Source organism: Rana temporaria, chromosome 1, assembly GCF_905171775.1.
Source record: "Rana temporaria chromosome 1, aRanTem1.1, whole genome shotgun sequence".
Taxonomy (NCBI): Eukaryota; Metazoa; Chordata; class Amphibia; order Anura; family Ranidae; genus Rana; species Rana temporaria.
In genome coordinates this window covers 527,985,637-528,010,462 of record NC_053489.1, presented here as the reverse complement: position 1 = coordinate 528,010,462, position 24,826 = coordinate 527,985,637, and the positions used below count along the sequence as shown (strand labels likewise).

Sequence of the window (24,826 nt, the reverse complement as noted above, 5' to 3'; positions counted from 1 at the left end):
AGAGGTGTAGTCCAAAGCAAACGCCATGTAAAGGAACAACTTGGTTTCTGAACTACAGTCCCCTATATGCTTCAGGGCACAGGAGGAGCCAAGTGGGTACTTAAGTAGAAGTGCCCAGAAAAAGCCACTTTCTTGGCACCACGCAAATTCTGGCAAACGCATTCAAGAAACCATTCGGGTTCAGAGCTATTCACCAGAAGAAGCATGAGACATCCAGCAGCCTTGTCTGCACCACATCTTTTTCTCACATTGCCGTTCACAGTGTGGCTCACTGCTACAGACCGCTAGGGTTTTGCTACCTAATAGCGCAACTGAGGGGGCCCCTTCCACCAGGAGAGCAGACTGCTAAGCCCGGGAATTGGTGGGAGCCCATGTTTTTTTTCCCATTTTCATACACAGAGCCGCTAAGAGCACTACATTTAAGCCTCAGAACCCTCCTACACCCAATTTAACCAGCACTCCCATTATCAATACCACGCTATACCCCTCTCAAATAGTCTAAGCCACAGGAATTTTCAACTGCATTTGTAACTGACTGTAGCCACCAAAAACTATACTGATACAAGCCAATACAACTGCTTAATCACAGCCTGCAGGTTCTCAAAGGGAACTTTCACCAAGTCCACCAACGTTCTTAAAGGACCCCAACAATAGCCGGACAAAGAACCAAATTAGAGACTGACCCTCCCATTACTATTGCTACAAGGGATGAGCACGATGTTGGGACAATTATGATTTTTCATCTGTTCGCTCATTTTTCATTTTGTACATTGATAAATAAACAGTTAAAATATAGATATTTGAAAGCATTCTTACTTTACAGCATTTCTTCACACCTGCCTGAAATGTTTGCACAGTACTATACATGAGTTGTATATTGTATGTTTATTAAAGAACTAAAAATGTAGTTCATGAGCCTCGCCTTCTCTAGGGCATCTACAGTAAAATTAATTATTATTTAAGTTACCTAGACCAAAACATATTTTCCAATAAATAATCTGCTCTATTGACTTCATATTAATAAAGACTTATTACCAAAGGAAGTAGGCAAACTGTCTCTTTCAGCCTCTCTACCCTCAACCCTTTTATGGTTTAAACTACTAGTCCCATTAATGAATCATGTAATGGAGGCAAACAAAAGCAGACATGTTTGAGGTTCAGCCTGGGTGATAACTGCCTCTCCCTCCTTAGATACAGTGGTGAGCGTAGCCATCCAGGGACAGGAAGTGTGTAATTCCAATGATTACCAGGGGAAAATGAAGTGGAGAAGGTTAGAAAAAAAAGGAATGCAGCCACCACAAGGACTGATAAGCTGAAATATATTATATTTTGTTTTTGGGTTTAGATATTAAACTCAAAGTCAGACTTTTTTTTCTCCTCATTACTTATTTAGCGATCAATTGGACTCCTGTTTTAGTGCAGAAATAATTTTGAATGGAATGCCAATATACCTTGCAAGCATACCCCAACACAAAGACTTTACCTGTGACCACAGTGTACAGATAAAAAGCATCTATGCATTGTGGTGTGTTTTAAAAAAAAAGGCACATGTCTGTTTTGTTTTTTTGTAAATTGGTAGCCCATTTAATATTAAAGTGGTTGTAAACCCTCCAAACCAACTTTTACCTACAGGTAAGCCTAGATTAAGGCTTACCTGTAGGTGTTTGCAAAATCTCCTAAACCTACACGGTTTAGGAGATATTTGCCAACAAGAATGCACCGATGTCTGCGGCGCATGCGCACTGAGTGTGCCAGGTTTTCTGAATGGGATAATGCCGGTCCCGCGCGCATGTGCAGGATTAACGTCATCGCCACTCCGGCCAGTCACAGTGCCGGACCGGCGATACCCTGAAGGCACTCGGATTAGAGATGGCGGCGGAGGGGAACAAGGAGCTCTTCGGGGGCTTGAATCTCAGGTAAGCCATTCATAATGAGCTAGTATGCTATGCATAATAGCTCATTATGCCTTTCTCTTGCAGGGTTTTTTTTTTTAGGGGAAAAAAAAATCGGGTTTACTTCCTCTTTAATACGCTGCTAATGCAATGCACCTAAAAGCGGTATTTAAAGTGGAGTTCCACCCATTTTTTTATGTTTGTCTGTGCTGCATGCTCTAATCTCATAGTGTTCAGAATGGACAATTTTTATTTAATTTGTTGCTTGTAAATACCTTTATTTTGTAGTCCTTCATTACTTCCTCCTCCTTATTTGCCTAGGCTATTTGCAAGGGTTTCTGGGATAGGCATCATGTTTCCCAGTAGTCCTTGCAAACCTGACTGAAACCTATTACATTGCTTGTGCACTGAGCATGTGCGAGATATGCAAAGCTGAAATTCAGGAAGTCATACAGTCTGGCTTCATGATGCCCACACTTAAGATGGCCACGGTCTATTTCTAGATTATAAACTATTTAAATGCTGTAACAACCTAACAAAACGGACCTTAGTTTACTGACTAACTTTACTAGAATACATTAAGCTTGTGTATTACAGGGGTATTTATATTTAAAAAGTGAAATTGTGGGTGGAACTCCCCGTTAACCCAAACCTGTGTCTATTCCGAAACCTAAAAGGTTGGATATTACAAACAATGCTAAGAAGGGGCCAGATTCACATAGAGATACGACGGTGTATCTCCTGATACACCGTTGTATCTCTGAGTTTCGTCGGTCGTATCTATGCGCCCGATTCATAGAATCAGTTACGCATAGATATGCCTAAGATCCGACAGGTGAAACTGTGTTACACCGTCGGATCTTAGGCTGCAATTCCAGGCCGGCCGCTAGGTGGCGTTTCGGTTTATTTACGTGACGATTATGCAAATAAGGAGATACACCGATTCCGAAACGAACGACCGCCCGGCGCTTTTTTGTTACGTCGTTTGCGTTCGGCTTTTTCCGGCATATAGTTACCCCTGCTTCTATGAGGCGCAGCCAATGTTAAGTATGGCCGTTGTTTCCGCGTCAAATTTTGAAATTTTACGTCGTTTGCGTACGTCGATTCACAAAAGCGCTGGACGCAAGTTACGCTCACGCCGAAACCAATGACGTCCTAGCCACGTCATTGGGAGCAATGCACGCCGGGAAAATTCACGGACGGCGCATGCGCAGTTAAATCGGCACGGGGACGCGCCTGATTTAAATACTACACTACACTACACTACAAATTTGAATTCCGCCGGGGGATTTAAGATACGACGCCACAAGTTTTGAGGTAAGTGCTTTGTGAATTAGCATTTGCTTTAAAAAATTGCAGCGGCGGATCTTAAATCACATAGGTTACGCGGATCTAAAGACCCGCTAACCTATGTGAATCTGGCCCAAAGTGTTTAAAATACAGAAATGTAAAAAGTGATCCAACATCCTGTATTAATAAAAATGCTTTAGGCCGCGTACACACGATCAATCATAACCGATGAAGCTGACTGATGGTTTGATGTGCCTACACACCATCGGTTAAATAACCGATCGCGTCAGAACGCAGTGACGTAAAACACAACGAGGTGCTAAAAAAAACGAAGTTCAATGCTTCCAAGCATGCGTCGACTTGATTCTGAGCATGCGCGGCCTTTTGACCGATGCTTTTACATACTAACGATCGGTTTTGACCCATCGGTTAGGCGTCCATCGGTCAAATTTTAAAGCAAGTTCTCTTTTTTTTGACCGAAGGATAACTGACCGATGGGGCCCACACACGATCGGTTTGGACCGATGAAATGGTCCTTCAGTCCGTTTTCATCGGTTTTGACTGATCGTGTGTACGCGGCCTTATCGTAATATTATCGTGGCTAAATAAGAAGTGAGTTTAAAGTGGTATTAAACCCAAAACCAAAAATGTTATATATTGCAGCTTACCAAACATTAGATGTGACTGCATTACTTTTCTTTCTTTTATTTTTTTTTTTATTTTTTTCCTCTGTTATCACCTGGTTAACTGTCCAGCAACACACCTCCTGTATTAGACTGCTCCCACTCTGGATGAAGCAGCACAGGGGGCGCCTTTGGACAGCACCATTGTCAGTCTGGGGGAGGGGGGTATTAGATGTACTAGCAGATCTAGATACACTAACAAATTGAAGCCAAACTCCAGCTAACAGTTTATAAACATTTAAAGCAACACATTAATAAAAACAGCTAATCATTGTAAGCACCCATGTCTAAGATAAATGGTTTGCCTTGAAACTTTAAATGGCTACATTTGCAGGAGAGCGTGTTCTCTTGAAAAACAACAGACTTACTGAATGGGTCACCAGGTGAAAATATAAGAGAGAAAGCTGAAAAAAAAACGAATGCAGCTATAACATCTTAGAATTGGTAAGCTGAAATATAATAAATGTTTGCTTTTGGGATTAAAACCACTTTAACTACTTGCCGACCAGCTGCCGCAGTTATACAAGGGCAAGTCGGCTCCCCTGTGCGAGGTCACGTAGATCTACGTCACCTCGCGAATCAGCCACTAGGGGCGCGTGCGCGCCCCCGCTCGCCCCTGATCCCGACGCGTGTGCCCGGCGGGTGCAAGCACCCGCGATCGCTCGTTACAGAGCGGGAACCGGGAACTCTGTGTGTAAACACACAGCTCCTGGTCCTGTCAGAGGGGGAAATTACCTATCGTTTGTTCATACAATGTATGGACAGCGATTTGTCATTTCCCCATGTCAGTCCCACCCCCTCCCTTCAGTTAGAACACACCCAGGGAACATGATTAACTCCTTCCTTGCCCCCTAGTGTTAACCCCTTCACTGCCAGTGACATTTTTATAGTAATCAATGCATTTTTATAGCACTGATTGCTATAAAAATGCCAATGGTCCCAAAAATGTGTCAAACGTGTCCGAAATGTCCGCCATAATGTCGCAGTACCGATAAAAATCGCTGTTTGCCGCCATTACTAGTAAAAAAAATGATAAAAATGCCATAAAACAATCCCGTATTTTGTAAACGCTTTTGCGCAAACCAATCAATAAACGCTTATTGCGATTTTTTTTTTTATGGAAAATATGTAGAAGAATACGTATTGCCCTAAACTGAGGAAAAAAAATGTTTTTTTTTATATATTTTTGGGGGATGTTTATTATAGCAAAAAGTAAAAAATATAAATGTATTTCAAAATTGTCGCTCTATTTTAGTTTATAGCGAAAAAACTCAAAACCGCAGAGGTGATCAAATACCACCAAAAGAAAGCTCTATTTGTGGGAAAAAAAGGACGCCAATGTTGTTTGGGAGCCACGTCGCACGACCGCGCAATTGTCAGTTAAAGCGACGCAGTGCCGAATCGCAAAAAGTGGCCCTGTCATTGACCAGCAATATGGTCCGGGGCTGAAGTGGTTAAAGTGAGTAAGAAGCTTGTTATACAAGAAGATAACTTCACCATGGGAAACGCCAACTATATAGGTCACCCATCTTCTTTTAAAAACACTGTTATTCTTTTCTTCTTTTCTTTTTATTGAAAAATTGTTTTTATTACAACTGAAAAGGGCATAAAGTAAAAACATCAATGTTAAAAACGACATACACATATGTTGTACGTATTCAAAGGAATAGATCAGGCAAGGTCTCTGCAGTTTAGCAAACACAGAAGGAATGTATTACATAAATAATTGGCAAGTAATCAAATTACTGAAGACAAATCAAATAATAATCACATACTGTTCGCTGTACTAAGCACAAAATAGTACAGCAAAGCTCATATAATTAGAGTATAATCAGCTGAGAAACAAAAAAAAGTGTGGTGTGCCACCTCAAATATAGGGATGTCTGGAACGTAGTAATACCCTTAAAGGGGTTGTAAAGGTACAATCATTTTTTTCCCTAAATAGCTTCCTTTACCTTAGTGCAGTCCTCCTTCACTTACCTCATCCTTTCATTTTGCTTTTAAATGTCCTTATTTCTTCTGAGAAATCCTCACTTCCTGTTCTTCTGTCTGTAACTCCACACAGTAATGGGAGGCTTTCTCCCTGGTGTGGAGTGTCAGGACGCTCTCTACATTGCAGATAGAGAAAGGAGCTGTGCGTAAGTGGGTGTCCTGACTCTCCTGTAGTCCAAGGGAGATCCACAGTCCTGTCAGGTGAGAGGAGACCGATGTGTGTTCCCAGTACAGAGGAACACCGATCGGGCTCCTCCACTTGTGAGTCCCCTCCCCCTACAGTTAGAATCACTCCCTAGGTAACACATTAAACCCCTTGATCGCCCCCTAGTGTTAACCCCTTCCCTGCCAGTGAGATTTACATAGTAATCAGTGCAATGTCGCAGATCACCACCATTACTAGTAAAAAAATAAAATAATAAAAATGCCATCTATCTATCCACTATTTTGTAGGCGCTATCACTTTTGCGCAAACCAATCAATATATACGCTAATTGTGATTTTTTTTTTACCAAAAATATGTAGAAGAATACATATCAGCCTAAACTGAGGAAAAAATGTGTTTTTCTTTTTTTCAAATTTGGGATATTTATTATAGCAAAAAGTTAAATTTTAGTTTGTCGCTCTTTTTTTGTTTATAGTGCAAAAAATAAAAACCGCATAGGTGATCAAATACCACCAAAAGAAATCTCTATTTGTGGGGAAAAAAATTATCAAAATTTCATATGGGTACAGTGTTGCATGACCACGCAATTGTCATTCAAAATGTTACATCTCTGAAAACTGAAAATTGGCCTGGGCAGGAAAGGGGTGAAGGGGGTAAAAATGCCCTGTATTGAAGTGGTTATGTAATAATGCAGAAATCATCAGCTAAGTAAGTACATTTTCACATTGTAGTTTTCAATTAAATAGTTCCTGATGAGACAGAAGTACATAAAGTACTTTGTCTGATCTTCCTAGATGCCTGGTAACACTAGCTGTGATGTTGGACAGGGCGCCCCCCTCCTTGGTGCACAACCGCCACACACCAACAAGGAGGCTAATTCGCTGGCGGGGGCCAGTCTCAGAATCCCAACACTTGGTTTAGGGAAGTAATGCAGAGGTGAAATGTGTCATCTTCCCACCCTTCCTCTTGTTAGTGCTTGCCTTGGGCCATACACAGGGGGGGGGGGGGGGGGGGGGCACTGTGTCCGACATTGCAATTAGTGTTACAGGGAACCTAGGAAAATGGGACAAAGTACTGTATGCACTTTGAATAATGTAAATAATTCAATATTAATAATAAATAAATGTGATACTGCTTCTTTACGGGAAAAATCCCACTAAATTTTGTCTAAAACATCCACAGAATATGGAAATATAATATTGTATAATATAAGCAAAAACGTACTTCTATCTGTGTCCCCTCTATCTACTGAGTGCATTTGTACAAATTTGAATCTCTACAACTTATGCCGCGTACAGACGGTCGTTTTTTGTGATTTAAAAAAAACGTCGTTTTTGAAAACGTCATTTAAAATGACCGTGTGTGGGGAAAACGTCGTTTTATGTCTTCTGAAAAAAACGTTGTTTTTTGTGTCAATTAAAATGATAGTGTGTGGGCAAAACGACGTTTAAAACAATGTTTTTAAACCCACGCATGCTCAAAAGCAAGTTATGAAGCTAGCTTCAATGGAAAAGAGTGCTGAACGTAACCGCGCTTTGCTAGAGCATTTTGAAAAAACGATGGTGTGTAGGCAACGTCGTTTTTTAAAATGAAGTTTCAAAAACGTCGTTTTATTCATATTTATATTTTTTTCATCACAAAAAATGACCGTCTGTACGCGGCATAAGTGTGTGCACACCTTTTCCTCGCTTTGTGAAGGTTCAGTAGTAGTACAAAATAAAATAAAAAAATTGTATATAAAAAAAATGATTTCCACTACCATTATGAAATGGTGACTACAGTTTTTGCTCTTTGTTAGCTGGCTCAGTAAGTAGCATGAGACAGTAATAGCCATATTTAACAGAAATACTCTTCGGGGTCATGTAGTTCTGAAATTCTTGCAGACTTGCTCTTTTTCAGACATTGCCAGCCAAACGGAAGATTTCAAATGGCACACCCCAGTTTAGATTTGAGCTAAACATACAAACAAAACACAGTCACAGCATTTCCCATTTCCTTTTTAAAATAAAAAAATGCATATGGCAAGAATTTAACTCTACCAGAAGCGTGTTATAGTTTCTGCACTATAAACAGTGAAATGATTAAGGCAATTATTATATCACAACTTTCAGCTCTAAAATGTTTATATATTGACTTACTGTACATGCTGATTAATTATGTTCACAAGCACAGTGTAGTATTACATTGTACATAGCACAGTAAAGTATACACAAGTGCATTTTAGTTGCTCCATCCAAGAAATGTACTGACCTACAGAGAATCAATGATCTGTGAGCCATAATCTGTTATTGTTTTGTTTTTTTGTCATAACTGGTATTCTTTCTAGCAATGACAGCCAATGAGAGCTGAAGGTTGCAATTGTAACAGCAAATAACACGTGTACTTAAAGGGGTTGTAAAGGTAAAAAAAAAAAATCCTAAATACCTTCCTTTACCTCAGTGCAATCCTCCTCCACCTACCTCATCCTTCGATTTTGCTTTTAAATGTCCTTATTTCTTCTGAGAAATCCTCACTTCCTGTTCTTCTGTCTGTAACTACACACAGTAATGCAAGGCTTTCTCCCTGGTGTGGAGTGTAACAGGAGTCACTTTTGGGCACAGATTGAGCCAGGAAATAAAGGGACATATGTTGGATTGTTTTAACATGGACAGTAATCCACCATACATTCCTTAAGGTCTGTAAAGATTATTCTGACCCTACTGGTCAATAATGACTCTTTCAATGATTAGCCCAGGCTAGTGAGTTGTTAAATGAGGCTGGCTCCTGAAAGGCCTTTCATTGTGTGATAACACTGTTTAAAGCCTATTGATGCTCAGGTGTGACTACCTTTCTGTCGGAGACAGACCGTCTGTCTAAAGATGTGGATTGAGGGGAAATCATTGTGTGATGGTGTTTTGTTTGAATTCTGTTAATGAAGGAATGTGACTTCTCAGGTAGAGTGATTAGGTCATGTTAATTATAGACCGGCGCCGAAATGTCTGGAATGTTTAGCAATTAGCCCATCTGAAGGTGTATTGAAGCCCCCCCAGGGTGTGATGTGTGGGTGGAGAGTTTGATTTTTCCTGTGATCACTGAAACATGCCTTGAAAACTGTATATAAACTTGAGAGCTAACCATTAAAAGTGTTCATATATTTTGAAACCAGAACCCAGAGCTGTGTGTCTCGGTTATTCTGGGAAATGGGATGGATCGGGTCCTGTTGGTGAGTGTCAGATAAGCTGTCGTGGGTTGATGGAAGGTCGTAAACGGTGGTGACCGTTACATGGAGAAAGCCTCTTGAGGGGGCGAGCAGGAGCGTCAGGACACCCACTAACACACAGCTCCTTTCTCTATCTGCAAAGTAGAGAGCGTCCCGACTCTCCTGCTTGCCCCCTCAAGAGGCTTTCTCCACACCAGGGAGAAAGCCTTGCACTACTGTGTGGAGTTACAGACAGAAAAACAGGAATTGAGGATTTCTCAGAAGAAAGAAGGACATTTAAAGCAAAATCGAAGGATGAGGTAAGTGAAGGAGGACTGCACCTTTATTAATTGAACCTAATGTAATTAATTGGTGTTTAATGGCAGATATATTTTTAACAGCATCCTTTTGTTGTTTTTTCAGTTGTCCAATTGTCACAACATTATGACTGATAGTGGTCCTCTGGCTGAAGAGCTTCCTTCAGGTTAGTCCAGAAGACTTCTTGTTCCTCTTCCTCTGTTGGCCACTTGAGGTAGGTTTTTGTGTTCATGAGTTTGCGCAGTTTGGCAAATCTTTTTGGGACAGTTGACCTTTCAATAGGTTCCAGGATAACCAAAATGGCTGTATCATTATTTTCATCAAAAAGACGAAAGTGTGAGAATTCCAGCTCATATTTGCACCATTCGCTTTGAACAAAGTGCTCAGACAAGATAAAGAGGGTTTTGTAGCTCGTTTCCATGGCATCAATTATGTTATCGATGATCGTTTTGCCAGGCACAAAGTCTCGCTTATGAAAGCATATCTTGAATGGAGGATCACCGTTTTCCAATAATGGCAACATCATATTTTCCACCCATTCCGAATCTCTTTCGCAATATGATACATATGCGTCATAACAGATTTCTCTGTCCAGTACTTTCAATGGTCTTCTCTTTGCTTTCAGCCAGGCACAGGTCATCTTCACATACCATACAATGTGAAAATAATAGCAAAGCGCCAAAATAAAGGTTATGCCCAATATCAAGATGATGCACGTTAGTGTCACAACTAATGTTTTGTGGCACATTAAGAGAGGAAGGTTTGCTTTGTCAATTTGATTGTTTCTGACAGATGTCGGAGAGTCACAAACGTAGTCTTGTGGCCAACCAACAAGTAGTTTATGATTTTTGCTAACAAAATCCACAAACTGACAGGAGCAGAAGTAATTATTGTTTCTTCCATCTAGTCCTGTTAAATTTGGAAAGAAGTTCAAGTCAGACTGGAAAAAGTCAATGAGCCGGTTTTCTCGGATTATAAACAGATTTAAACGCGGTAGGTGGGCATCCGCTGGCAGTTTAGTTAATCTGTTTTCTGATATGTAAAGCTCTTTTAAATCTGGCATAGACAATCCAAATACTTCAAGATTATTGAAACTCACATCCAAATGCTCCAAAGTTACAGGAATGCAGTCACTGATATGTCTGATTTGGCAATTTGAGATATTTAAGGATTTGAGGTTTACAGGCCATGTACATGAAGAGGAACTTGAACCACCAAAACTGTTTTGACTAAGATCAATGCTGGTTAAAGAGGGTACATGTACTAATGTTTCAGCAACTTTTGGTAATGAAAGCAATCGATTTTTGCTCACATTTAACGTTTTCAGTGAAGGCCAAGCACCATATCCATCATAAAAACAAGATGCACCTTGCAAAAGCAGGTCCGTCAGGATATTGCCACTTAAGTCAAGGTACTCCATCATCATAAAGGATCTGGAAAAATTGCAAGGCATCAAAAACACTTTGCTATCAACACAGGTAAGGCTTTTAATTTTACGCACTATCTTATATACAGTCCTTAAGTCTGAAAAAATATAAAAATTTGGTATGTACAGATTCTTGATCACTACTGTGGTAAGAGATGAGTTTTCATCCTTCAGATATATAGCACCTTGCCCTGTCCCTTCTAGTGTACAATCAAGCAAATCAAAGTCTGTAACGTTTTTGTACGTATTAATAATTTCTATAAGTCGTGCTCCACTGTTGTCAGTCAGCAGACACTCCCTATACATTAAAACTTTCACCGTTGTGTCAGTCAGAGCTGTGAAGGATTCTACATCTTCACGCAGTGTGAAGGACATGTTTTTGATTTCTAATACAATAGCAGACAGCGAAAGATCTGTCATTATGTCTGGCAATAGGGGTATATTTGTAGTAATGGTAACATGCCCGATAGGTTTTATGGTCTTTAGAGTACCGTTTGCATATTGCCTGAGATTTGAAATATTTAAGTATAGGTTATCTAAGCTCAACACTCCATCAAAGTCATGCCTATGAAAAGCTTCAAAGTTACCATTTCCAATCTTCAAATCCTTCAGTGAGGACAGACCAGAAAAAAGGGAGCTTTCACCAAGGGACGTATATTGGTTACCAAGTAGGTTTAACCGTTTCAAGCTTTGAAGGTGTCTAAACCAAGTAGGCAACGTGCTGGTTAGTTTATTATAAGATATATCCAGCTCTTCAAGGTTCGCCAGTGACTGAAAAGAGTTTTGGCTAATGGAATGGATGTCATTGTTGTTCATGAGCAGTACTTCCAGCTCCTTGTATGGCTGTAAATCTGTGTCTGTAATCTCTTGAATTAGGTTATTAGATATGTCCAGTCGCTGCAGTTGTTTTGGCAGGTTGGGAGGGATAGCAGTCAAATGTCTAGAGGAGCAATTACAGAAATTCATGCCATCACAAAAACAGGTTTCAGCTTCATATAAAGAATGCGTTAAAGCCACCAATGAACAGATCAAGCAACAACTCCATATGTATGCAACCATTCTGATGTTGAGGGACCTAAGAAAAAACAAAAATAAGTACAAATTAGATAGGTTAGTAGACAGATTCACAGTAGACTAATGCCCTGTACACACGATCGGTTCATCCGATAAAAACGGACTGATGGATTTTTTCATCAGATATCCGATGAAGCGGACTTTCATTAGTCGTGCCTACACACCATCGGTTAAAAATACGATCGTGTCAGAACGCGGTGACGTAAAACACGACGTGAGCATGCGTTGCTTTTTAACCAATGGATTTCCCCACAGACGATCTTTTTTTTTCTATCGGTTTTTTAACCATCAGATAATTTTAAAACAAGTTCCTAGTTTTTTAACCGATGGATAAAAAACGATGGATAAAAAACGATGGGGCCCACACACGATCGGTTTAGTCTGATGAAAACGGTCCATCAGACTTCCACTCCAGGCTATTGTATTCAGGTAGCTGCAGCACCCACAGGTGCCTGATTACTATGGTGGTGCCGCACAGTGACTGCATCTGATAGGATTTTGACAAATAATTTTTCTACTGGCTCAGTTCATTTTTAAATTGACTGTTGTCAAACTGAGTGGTGCTTGCAGGCTACTCGTGGCTCCAAAATAAACATGAATCAGCCAAAGTTCAAGCTGTCTATGGATGGCTTAAGCCGGGTATTTTGGCTAGTGCTACATTAGACCTTAAAGTGATTGTAAACAATCACCTTATAAAACAACCCATTCAGAGCAATGAATACCTTTTTTCTCTGTTTTTATAAGTGATCACGTTCCCTCATGATCATTTTTCCTGATGAGATTCTTGGCAGGAATCTCTTGCCTCCCAAGTGTTTAGACTCTCCTTTCAAAAGAACCGTGATAAAAAGGGGGGTACAATCAATTTACCGAGTAAGATTCCAATAAGATCATTAAAGGTCAAATACTTGGAGACTGTCATTCAATGTATGGTATATTCTTTCAGAAAGTTTTATTGTCTCCATTCTGTCCATAACTTGCGACCACAGTACTATATCTGTTTTCCAGTTAAGGGCTATCATCCACTGGATGGCACTACATAGGGAGTGGAATAGTCTAGTGCAGGGAGTGGGGATATTCGGTACACTGGCAAATAGGAGGCATATCTGGGGGGTGAGAGTGATTTTAAAACTAGAGGATTTTTCAAATCTGACCAACGCTGATCTCCAGATCTGATCCAGCAGTGGGCAGCTCCAAAAAGTGTGTAACAGTGTACCTTGCTCAGGGCAACCTCTAAAACAGTTAGGAGATATTGTGGGATAGAATGAATGGATTTTGGAGGGGGTAAAATACCATCTAGAGAAGAGTTTCATTGGAGTCTCTCTGAAGGAGACTGCTTTACTGCATTTACGGAGGTTATCCAACATGGCATGCCATGTTTTAGTAGAGAAGGTGCAGTTAAGATCTGATTCCCAATGAAGCATCGGGCCAGACTTCTCTTGTAAGGCAAAATCGTTAATAACGTGAAATAAACAGGATATCGTACCCTTGTCCCCTGGTGAGGATAAACAGATCCGTTCAAATACAGTGCAGGTGGGAGAAGTAGATAAAGAGAAGAACTTGGTGTAGAAGGACATGCTTGTCCCTGATTTGCCTGCTATCGAAACTGTAAACCGATATCACCCTTCTCTTTCTATATGATGCATAGTATACTATACTATTTGTTCAATGTTGATCCTTTTATCACTTTTATACTTGTAACTGTCTTTTAATATTTACAATAAACTTTTGTAAACAAAAGAACCGTGATTCTTTTGAAAGGCAAGAACGCAGTGACGTCATTGCGTACGACGAGCATGCGCTCGTCACATTCGATACCATCGCCCCATCTTGCTGCACTCTACCTATGCCTAGGAAGCAACCGCGCATGCGTCAAAGTCATTTCGAGCATGCACGGGTTTCCATGGCGACCAGGTAAGTGACACAACATTTAGAACCCGCTTTTTAGGCGGTCTCCGTATTGGCGCTGCACTTTATTTACCAACCAAGTATACACACTCTTGGGTTTCTCGGCAGGAAAACTGCCGAGAATCTCACAACGAGAAAATAGAGAACGTGTTCTCTATTTTTCTCGTCTAGATTCAGGTCAGTTTTCTTGTCGAGAAACCTGAAAGCCTCGTACACACGCTCGGTTTGCTTTTCTTGCTGGTTCTTGCCGAGAAAACCGAGCGTGTGTACAAGGCTTTAGAGTTTCCCAGAGGCAGAGAGATTTCAACATCTTTATCAAAGGGAAACATACTGGATATATGCCCTGGATGTATTCTGGCCAGGAGGTATAAATGAGGAAATAGAAATCAACACTATACTCTAGAACTGAGTAGGGATGGTCCCGATGGTCGATTCGGGTGTTCATTTGATCGCAGTGCATTAATGGCTGCCGATTGGCCAAAGCATGCACCTGGCCTGCATGCTTTGACCAATCACAGGGTGCCTTTGGCCAATCATGGCTCAGGGGGCCCACGACCCAAACTATATAAGGCTGCTTACAAGACAACCGTATGTAGTGTGATATGTGGAAGAGACAGAGAACTTGAGCTAGGTTAGGCAGGTTAGTTAGTGGCATGCAGGCAGTTTAGTGTATATATATATATATATATATATATATATATATATGTATATATATACACATTGGTTATATATGGTTAAGGGGAACCCTTTGACAGAATTAAGAAACAAACGGCATGGAGTCCCACCCAAAATCCATACCAGGCCCTTTGCACCCTCCCCATGTTGAGGAAATGTGGCCTGGTCCTTCAGGCTACATGCTCAGTAAATTTTGGAGTGGAGTTCCCCTTAAAATTCATACCAGACTAGGAGGGCATAGTATGTGCTGGGGGGGGGGGACCCCACGCCAATTTTTGCCTTGATTTTTCACCTATATTGCCAGGAGTCGGCAATACATTACAGCCGTGAGCGAGTTTAAATATTTTCCTTTAGAAATGGCATTTTGCTGCGGCACCGTTCTACACATCACGCAGATGCACCATTTTACAGACAGGCTAAGGGGACCCCCCAGGCACAATATTTAAAGGAATATTTCATTTTTTTGTTTCACTTTAAGCATTATTGAAATCACTGCTCCTGGAAAAAAAATGTAAAAACTTTTTTTGTTGCATTGATATATGTCCCCTAGGGCAGTACCCGAGTCCCCATACACTTTTTATGGCAATAACTTGCATATAAACCTTTAAAATATGCACTTTTGATTTTTCACATTTGTGTCCTATAGACTTTAATAGGGTTCGCATGTTCTCTCAAACTTTTTGCCTGCTCGCATGTTCTGGTGTGAACCTAACCGGGGGTCATTTTTTGTGTGGTAAAAAATGATCGGGTGTGGGCAAAAACGAAGTTTTAAACCCGCACATGCCCAGAAGCAAGTTATGAGACGGGAGGTAAAACTACCATTCATAATGGAGTAAGCACATTCATCACACTGTAACAGACAAAAAAGCACGAATCGTCTTTTACTAACAAGTAACCAGCTAAAAGCAGCCTCAAGGCGAATAGAACTTGCCCTTTAGAGTGCCGTCGCTTTGTTCATCATTTTTCAAAAACGATGGTGTGTGGGCAACATCATTTTTAATGATGAAGTTGGAAAAAAAATGTCATTTTTGTTTCATCACAAAAAGTGATCGTGTGTACGGGGCATCAGAATACTGTGAACAATTATTTTCTTCATTTAGCATCAAACGAACTTGACATTCAACATCGAATGTACCAAACATTTTCCATTTAACATCAAATGTACTTGACAAACCCACTCTCCATTCAGCATCGAATGTACTTGACATTCAACATTGAATGTACTAAACAATTTAGATTAAACACTGAATGTACTTAACATTGGCCATTCAATATTGAATATACATTTTACATCAAATGTACTTGACTCCCTCTATCACCATACACATTATGGCCCAATGAAGCACCTTTGGTTACAATCTATCCCTATATATACAGTTGCAATAAAAAGTATGTGAACCCTTTGGGGTTACCATGTTTTTATTGAACACGCCATGTAAACATTCACAGTACAGGTGGAAAAAATATGTGAACCCCTAGACTAATGACATCTATAAGAGCTAATTGGAGTGAGGTGTCAGCCAACTGGAGTCTAATCAATGAGATGAGATTGGAGGTGTTGGTTACAGCTGCCCTGCCCTATAAAAAACACACACCAGTTCTGGGTTTGCTTTTCACAAGAAGCATTGTCTGATGTGAATGATGCCTCGCACAAAAAAGCTCTTAGAAGACCTACGATTAAGAATTGTTGACTTGCATAAAGCTGGAAAGGGTTATAAAAGTATCTCCAAAAGCTTTGCTGTTCATCAGTCCAAGGTAAGACAAATTGTATAAATGGAGAAAGTTCAGCACTGCTGCTACTCTCCCTAGGAGTGGCCGTTGTGTAAAGATGATTGCAAGAGCACAGCGCAGACTGCTCAATGAGGTGAAGAAGAATCCTAGAGTGTCAGCTAAAGACTTACAAAAGTCTCTGGCATATGCTAACACCCCTGCTAGTGAATCTACGATATGTAAAACACTAAACAAGAATGGATTTCATGGGAGGATACCACAGAGAAAGCCACTGCTGTCCAAAAAAACATTGCTGCACGTTTACAGTTTGCACAAGAGCACCTGGATCTTCCACAGCAGTACTGGCAAAATATTCTGTGTGACAGATGAAACCAAATTTGAATTGTTTGGAAGAAACACACAACACTATGTGTGGAGACAAAGAGGCACAGCACACCAACATCAAAACCTCATCCCTACTGTGAAGTATGGTGGTGGGGACATCATGGTTTGGGGCTGCTTTGCTGCGTCAGGGCCTGGACGAATTGCTACCATCGAAGGAAAATAGAATTCCCAAGTTTATCAAGACATTTCGCAGGAGAACTTGAGGCCATCTGTCCACCAGCTGAAGCTCAACAGAAGATGGGTGTTGCAACAGGACAACGACCCAAAGCATAGAAGTAAATCAACAACAGAATGGCTTAAATAGAAGAAAATACGCCTTCTGGAGTGGCCCAGTCAGAGTCCTGACCTCAACCCGATTGAGATGCTGTGGCATGACCTCAAGAAAGCGATTCACACCAGACATCCCAAGAATATTGCTGAACTAAAACAGTTCTGTGAAGAGAAATGGTCAAGAATTACTCCTGGCCGTTGTGCACGTCTGATCTGCAACTACAGGAAACGTTTGGTTGAAGTTATTGCTGCCAAAGGAGGTTCAACCAGTTAATAAATCCAATGGTTCACATACTTTTTCCACCTGCATTGTGAATGTTTACATGGTGTGTTCAATAAAAACATGGTAACATTTAATTCTTTGTGTGTTATTAGTTTAAGCAGACTGTGAATGACAATTGTTGTGACTTAGATGAAGACCAGATCACATTTTATGACCAATTTGTGCAGAAATCCATATCATTCCAAAAGGGTTCATATACTTTTTATTGCAACTATATATATATATATATATATATATATATATATATATATATATATAGACAGGTAATCATAAGTACCTGCTTTTTTCCCACTCAACATCAAACGTACAAAACTCATCCCATTCAACATTGAATGTACTTGACAATTTCACTCTCCATTCAGCATCGAACATACTTGACATTCAACATCGAACGTACTTAACATTTGCCATTTAACATCGAATGTACTGAATATTTTTTTTTATTTTTTTTACATCGATCGTACTTGACTTCCTTCATCACCCAACATAGTAACTTTGTTTGTAATCTATCCAGGGGCGTAACTAGAAATCACAGGGCCCCATAGCAAAATGTTGTATGGGGCCCCCCAGAGCCGCCCTAGTGTCAATGCAGCGTGACCTGTGCCCCATGCAGCGTGACCTGTGCCCCATGCAGCGTGACCTGTGCCCCATGCAGCGTGACCTGTGCCCCATGCAGCGTGACCTGTGCCCAATGCAGCGTGACCTGTGTCTAGGGATGAGCCGAACATACCCGGGTTCGGTTCGCACCAGAACGTTCGAACAGACCGATCGTTTGCGCGAACATTTAGAACCCCATTGAAGTCTATGGGACTTGAACGTTCGAATTCAAGAGTGCTCATTTTAAAGCCCAATATTCAAGTTATTGTTGGAAAACGTATTTGAGAACCCGGGTCTTGCCCCAGGGAACATGTATCAATGGAAAAAAAGTTTTAAAAACTGTATTTTTTTCTTGAGCAGCGATTTTAATGATGCTTAAAGTGAAAAAAAAATAATTCCTTTAAATATCGTACCTGCTGGGTGTCTATAGTAGTGGCACGTGTTTAGAAATGTCCCTGCACAACATGAGATTACTATATATATATATATATATATATATATATACATATATATACATACATACATATACACATATATATATAATATATACATACAGTATATGTATGTTTTATGTACTACTTTTTTAATGAATAAACTGCAATATTTATTGTGAAGCGCCAGTTTATGAGTTGAGGACACATCTTAGGCTTCTTTCACACTATGGATTGTATGTCCGTTTTATAATATCCGTATTACACCTATTAACGGACGTTTATTAACGGATTTAATAACGGATACATACGGATAAATATTTTACCATTCTTCCTTTATTGAAAACGGATAATGTTTATCCGTATACATCCGTTATATCATTCCTTTCTAACGTCCGTTAATAAAAACCATTTCACCCTTTCTTGAAGTCCAGCTACAGAAGTCTTTACTGAGCATGCTCAGTAAAATTAACGTCCGCTAACATAACGAACATTTACGGAGACATTTACTAACGTCCGTGCGCCATAGACTTCAATGTTAAAATATAACGGACGTTAATATATCCGTTACTTGCAATGGACAAAAAATGGACAAAAAATAGTGCAAGACCCGTCACATATTCCGTTATAACTAACGTCCGTACGTTATAACGGACTATTACGGATCTTTACGGAACATAAAAAAATCCCATAGACTTTAATGATATTTTATAAAGGACGTATAACTTCCGTTTTTTAACATTATCTGACGGATTTTAATACGGATTATTAAAACGGATTTATTTTGTAGTGTGAAAAGGGCCTAACATTCACATGCATTAAACAAATAAATATAGCACAGAAGTAACAACAAAATAATTTAATCTGTATGCTATACTAACAATAAAACACACCACACTGTGTGATAATGGTTCCCTCGCAGGGAATTTCTAAAACAAGTTGCAACAACTGGGACTCCTTCTGCACTATATTTCTATGCAGGCTCCAATGTGTGGGACCCCTGCTACCCCAATGCGTCTGCACACATGTGTTAATCTGTGCAGAAGAGTAAGTTTGGGATTGCTGAGTGAGTGTGCCGGCTTGTGGCCCCTCTCCTCAGGCTGCCTGTATTGATTGTGCAAAGTGGGGCCCAGGCCCTGGGCCGCTCACTTCTCAGTGCCCATGAAATGCAGCCTGATTAGTGCCCATCAAATGCAGCATGATCAGTGCCCCATTATTGCAGCCTTACCAGTGCCCATACAATTCAGCGTGATCAGTGCCCATCAAATGCAGCCTTACCGCCTTACCAGTGCCCATCAAATGCAGCTTGATCAGTGCCCATCAAATGCAGCTTGATCAGTGCCCATCAATGCAGCCTTGCCAGTGCTCATCAATACAGCCTTGCCAGTGCCCATCAAATGAAACCTGATCAGTGCCCATCAAATGAAACCTTACCAGTGTCCATCAAATGCAGCTTGATTAGTTCCCATGAAATGCAGCTTGATCAGTGCCCATGACATGCAGCTTGATCAGTGCCCATCAAATGCAACCTGATCAGCACCCATGAAATGCAGCCTTGCCAGTGTCCATCAAATGAAACCTTACCAGTGTCCATCAAATGCAGCTTGATTAGTTCCCATGACATGCAGCTTGATCAGTGCCCATCAAATGCAACCTGATCAGCACCCATGAAATGCAGCCTTGCCAGTGTCCATCAAATGCAGCCTAGCCAGCGCCCATGAAATGCAGCCTTGCCAGTGTCCATCAAATGCAGCCTAGCCAGTGCCCATCAAATGCAGCCTTGCCAGTGCCCACCAAATATGGCCTTACCAGTGCCCATCAATGCAGCCTTGCCAGTGTCCATCAAATGCAGCCCGATCAGTGTGCAGCAATGCAGCCTGATCTGTGTCTAGCAATGCAGCCTGGCATGTGTCTAAATCTGGGATTTGAATATCCCAGCGCGATCCCGTCCTCCCCTCCCTCAGTCCACCTCCTCCTTCTCCAGTGGCCGCTGTAACAAAGTCCCGGCTCCTATCATTTACATTACACTGATTCAATTTGCCAATGGATCAGTGTTCACCCATCACTAGAGCTGGGACTTTGTAACAGCGGCCGCTGGAGGAGGAGGAATAGGAGGACCGAGGTAGGGGAGGTCGGTGCACCTTGACAATGAGAACGGCATTCCTGCTGTGGAAAAAGTAAAGGAACGTTGTTCCCATGCGTTCCCGCAGGACTTGAGCCCTGGGTGTTCACACCCATGTGATTCAATTCCTGTCCGAATTTGCAGATCGCACTGCAATATGCGAACTGATTTGGGAGTGCCATTAAGTTTTAATTGGCACTCCCAGCAGTTCATATGGGGCAGTGTGAACTGCCGACAGGAGACATGCGATGTGGGAACCCCCAGTGGATTTGCAGGGTTCCCGCATTGCAGCAGTATGAACAGGCCTTTAATCCTAATGGCATGCTGCACACACTAGAAATCACACCCACACTGGAAACTGCTCTGCATTTGCGATTCCTGTGCGGGCTGTGACTCCAGAAATGGTGGAGGGTCCTATAGACCTTTTCTTTGTATTTAAGGAGGCACAGCAGCCCACACAGTATAAATGGGCTGCCATGCCCACTAAGGATGAGCTCCAGCGTGTTCGCATAGAACACGTGCAGAGCCCACCAGGAAGTCGGCACCCGCGCTGCGCTAATCACAGCCAGGCAGACATTTCCCGATCTCTGCAGCCGAGCATCGGACAATGTCTGACTGGCTGTGATTAGCGCAGCGCGGGTGCCGACTTCCTGGCGGGCTCTGCACGTGTTCTATGCGAACACGCCGGAGCTCATCCTTGATGCCCACACAAAATACACCTTGCATAGCCACATCAGTGTGAACTAAAGGAAAAAATCCCCCCCCCTCTACTGCTTAAGAACCCCCCACCCACAAGCAAAACTCCCCACTGCAAAACACCACCCTCATTCATATATCCCCACAATATTAACCCCCTGTCTCTGATCACACCTCAAGGCAAAAATATCTCCCTCATTTCTAATGCTAAATAATATCTCCCTTCATTCAACAAACTTCCCACCCAGAACCAAATCCCTGCCAATAACTACCCCCTGTAAACTTCTCTACAAGAAACTTACAGGGGGGGAGGGGGGTCCTTCTCTAAAACCAAACCCACCCCCTTTCCTTAACCTCCCCACTAAAATAAACTGCTCCAGGCAGGAATTCTCACCCCTCCTTCCTCCACACAGAAAGCCATGCTTCTCCACCTACCTGACCTGCCTCATCTTCAGAAATCGGCACGGCACTGCACAGAGGCAGGAAATGAAATTTTCTGCATCCCCGGTCTCCCTTTGGCTGTGTCAGAGCTGTGGAGTCTCTGGGAGATCCCTCGGCAGTGTGCTCTCATTGGCAGAGCGTGCCTGGAGCAGTGTGTGTGTAAGCAGCCACGGCTGCTAACGGGAACGACGTCCCTACCGGGCCCCCCTGATCCTCACTCGGCTGCGGGCCCCATAGCGTCCGCGTGGGTCGCTATGGCGGTAGTTCCGCCACTGAATCTATCCCCCCACCATACAGTATGTATGTACGTACGGACAGGTACTATATATATATATATATATATATATATATATATATATACACACACACATACACAGTATATACATATATATGTATATGCACGCCTCATCTCATTATGCTGTTACATTGTGCTAATCCTGCTCTAACCCTGTCTGTTAGTTCTGGGACCATTAAGACCAGACGCACACTAAATCTAATGTGCTGAATATGTCACATGTCCAGTCACATGACTCTGGCCCTTTATGAAACCAACATCCATCAACAGATCTGCACTCCGCCCCTCTTTACCCCCAGCATATTAGCAGACACCAACCCCTCCCCTCTCTTCTTCCTCCTCCCCCTCACCTTTTATAAGCTTGTCGAGCAAGCATTGGGCGTAGGTCTGACAAAGGAGTGTATGCTCCGAAACACGTTATTGCCCACCACCTTCACCTGATGTCACAGGACGGTGGCAGCACTCAGTAGCTGATGGAAACATCAGCTGCGGGTGCCGATTTCGCTGGACTCCAGGACAGGTAAGTGTCCATTTATTAAAAGCCAGCAGCTGCAGTGTGTGTAGCTACTGATTTTGATTTTTGGGGGCGGAACACCGCTTTAAGTAGTTAAAGCGGAGTTCCACCCATTTAAAAGTCAGCAGTTACAAAAAGTGTAGCTGCTGACTTTTAATAATAAGACACTTACCGGTCCAGCGATGGGGGTGCAGGAAGCCTTGATCCTCTCCGAGGCCCTGGCATTCTAACTGTGGGCGCCCGGCTGTGTCTTCACAGCCGGGCGCGCACTGCACATGCGCACGCTGCGCTGCACGCAGTGAATGTCCGGGCAATGTTCTGGGACCTGTGATGTGTCCCAGAAGATTGCAGGGAGGGGGGAGAGGTGAACTTCCTTCCGGCGCTGCAGAGCCAGAGGAAGAAGTGGGTGCTGGGTGCCTGTAAAAACAGGGTACCCGCTCCCCCCCCCCAAAAAAAATGACATGCCAAATGTGGTATGTTAGGGGGTCACCAGTACTTAAAGCGGAAGTTCCATTTTTGGGTGGAACTCCCCTTTAATAGAAGATGACAAGAAAGCAGGTAAGTGTGAGCTAAGTTGCCTGGTCGCAGTCTTTTACAAATTGGGTTTAGCTCCGCTTTAATCTGCCCATAGATGAGTATTTTTAGGTGGATTCAGAAAGACTTAGGCTGGCGTTTCAGTAGATACGCCGGCCTAAGTCAGAATCTGCGCCGTCGCAAATTTAAGCGTATTCTGGAAACCAGATACGCTTAAATTAGGCTAAGATACGAGCGGCGTAAGTGTCTTACACCGTCGTATCTTAAAGTGTAATTTTTAGGCTGGCCGCTAGGTGGCGCTCCCATTGCGTTCGGCGTAGAATATGTAAATCACTAGATACGCCTATTCACGAACGTAAGTGCGCCCGTCGCAGTAAAGATACGCCGTTTCCGTAAGAGATAGGCTGCCTAAAGATAAACATGCCCCCTAAGTATGGCCGTCGTTCCCGCGTCGAAATTTGAAAATGTTACGTAGTTTGCGTAAGTCGTCCGTGAATAGGGCTGGACGTAGTTTACGTCGACGTCGAAACCAATACGTCCTTGCGGCGTACTTTGCCGCAATGCACACTGGGATATGTACACGGACAGCGCATGCGCCGTTCGTAAAAAACGTCAATCACGTCAGGTCACCCTTAACATAAAACACGCCCCCTCAGCATAATTTGAATTAGGCACGCTTACGCCCGCCGCATTTACGCTACGCCGCCGTAACTTAGCAGGCAAGTACTTTGTGAATACAGTACTTGCCTAGCTAACTTACGGCGGCGTAGTGTAAATACGATACGCTACGCCGCCGCAAAGTTGCGGTGGGCTACTTGAATCCAGCTATTTGTTTGCTCTGCCAGGTACAGATACCTTAGTCCACACAAACAAGGAGGACAGAGGAATCCCCCCCCGCTCTCCGCAGGGATATTGGATTCTGACAGCAGGATTTGGTGCTTCCAGAATACACTGTTAACTTGGCTGCAGATTACGATCAACAAAAGTTTTCTAATTTGTCTGTTTGACGATCGACTTCTATTGAGCGGGAATGGCCGGTAATACCAGTCCCCAGCAATAGAAGCAAGGTTTACATTGATAAAAAAAATTACCAATCTGTTTATCAGTCTATAACCCTACGATCTTGGCTCGCCTGTGACTGGTTGATATGGACTATATACAGATTTTTTTTCTTTGATCCGGATTTCCTAGATTAGCCCAAAATAAGATCTTGGTGTCAAAATGAAAGTGATAGTATCAGAACTAGGATCTCCCAGAGAGGGCAGCATTACTCAGCCGTCTTATCCCTTCCATCGAAAAAGTTAATGTATATAGAACAGACATTCTTTGTGTTAGCTGAGCCCGGATAGCACAGACACTTCTGTTTCAGGTATAAAAGAGTGTAAAACATAGAAAACAAACCTGCAGACTTGTGTTTTCTGTATACGTGTGCTCCCTTGGCGACTGTGCATCGAAGTAAGATGACGGAAAGAAGTTCGGCCTGGCAGCGCTACAAGTTGTCGGGGACATACAGGATCTGGTTGCACGGCTGAGCAGAAATTCTCAGTTGTGGGCGGAGAGACAGTCAGTGTGGATTTGTTTTGATGAGGAAATCCCAGCCTTGTACAAAAGCCCCAGTCTTCTAGAAGAGGATGTTATGTTAGTTCTGTGTATAGTAATGCACTGCTAGGCATGTGAAGGTGCAATCATAATAACAGCTAGAAAATCTTTTACTGTTTATGGTATGAGCTGATTGACTTTCTGCTGCTACGTTCAGATGTATTGTAGTCATTGGAACTGAGAATGTCTGTCAGAAGAATCTCCTACCTCTCAAATTTCTGAGATGAGAAAGGGGCACACCTTCCAGTATAAAAGATTAGGTCAAAGGTGGCATCCCTTTCACAGACCATGAAGGGCAAAAAAAAAGAAAAAAGAATATATGATCAGTTA

At 42.1% G+C, this 24,826-nt stretch overlaps 1 protein-coding gene across 1 annotated transcript; it reads right to left on the bottom strand.

Annotated features, from left to right (window-relative positions):
• Positions 1–9,622: 9,622 nt before the first annotated feature.
• Positions 9,623–24,515, bottom strand: TLR2 (toll like receptor 2). The gene is made up of 2 exons (XM_040331977.1): positions 24,299–24,515; positions 9,623–12,020 (listed from the first exon to the last, which is right to left on the bottom strand). Exons 1-2 carry the CDS (start codon positions 24,346–24,348, stop codon positions 9,644–9,646), a joined length of 2,427 nt encoding a protein of 808 aa, XP_040187911.1. The 5' UTR covers positions 24,349–24,515; the 3' UTR covers positions 9,623–9,643.
• Between the last annotated feature and the right edge of the window lie 311 nt (positions 24,516–24,826).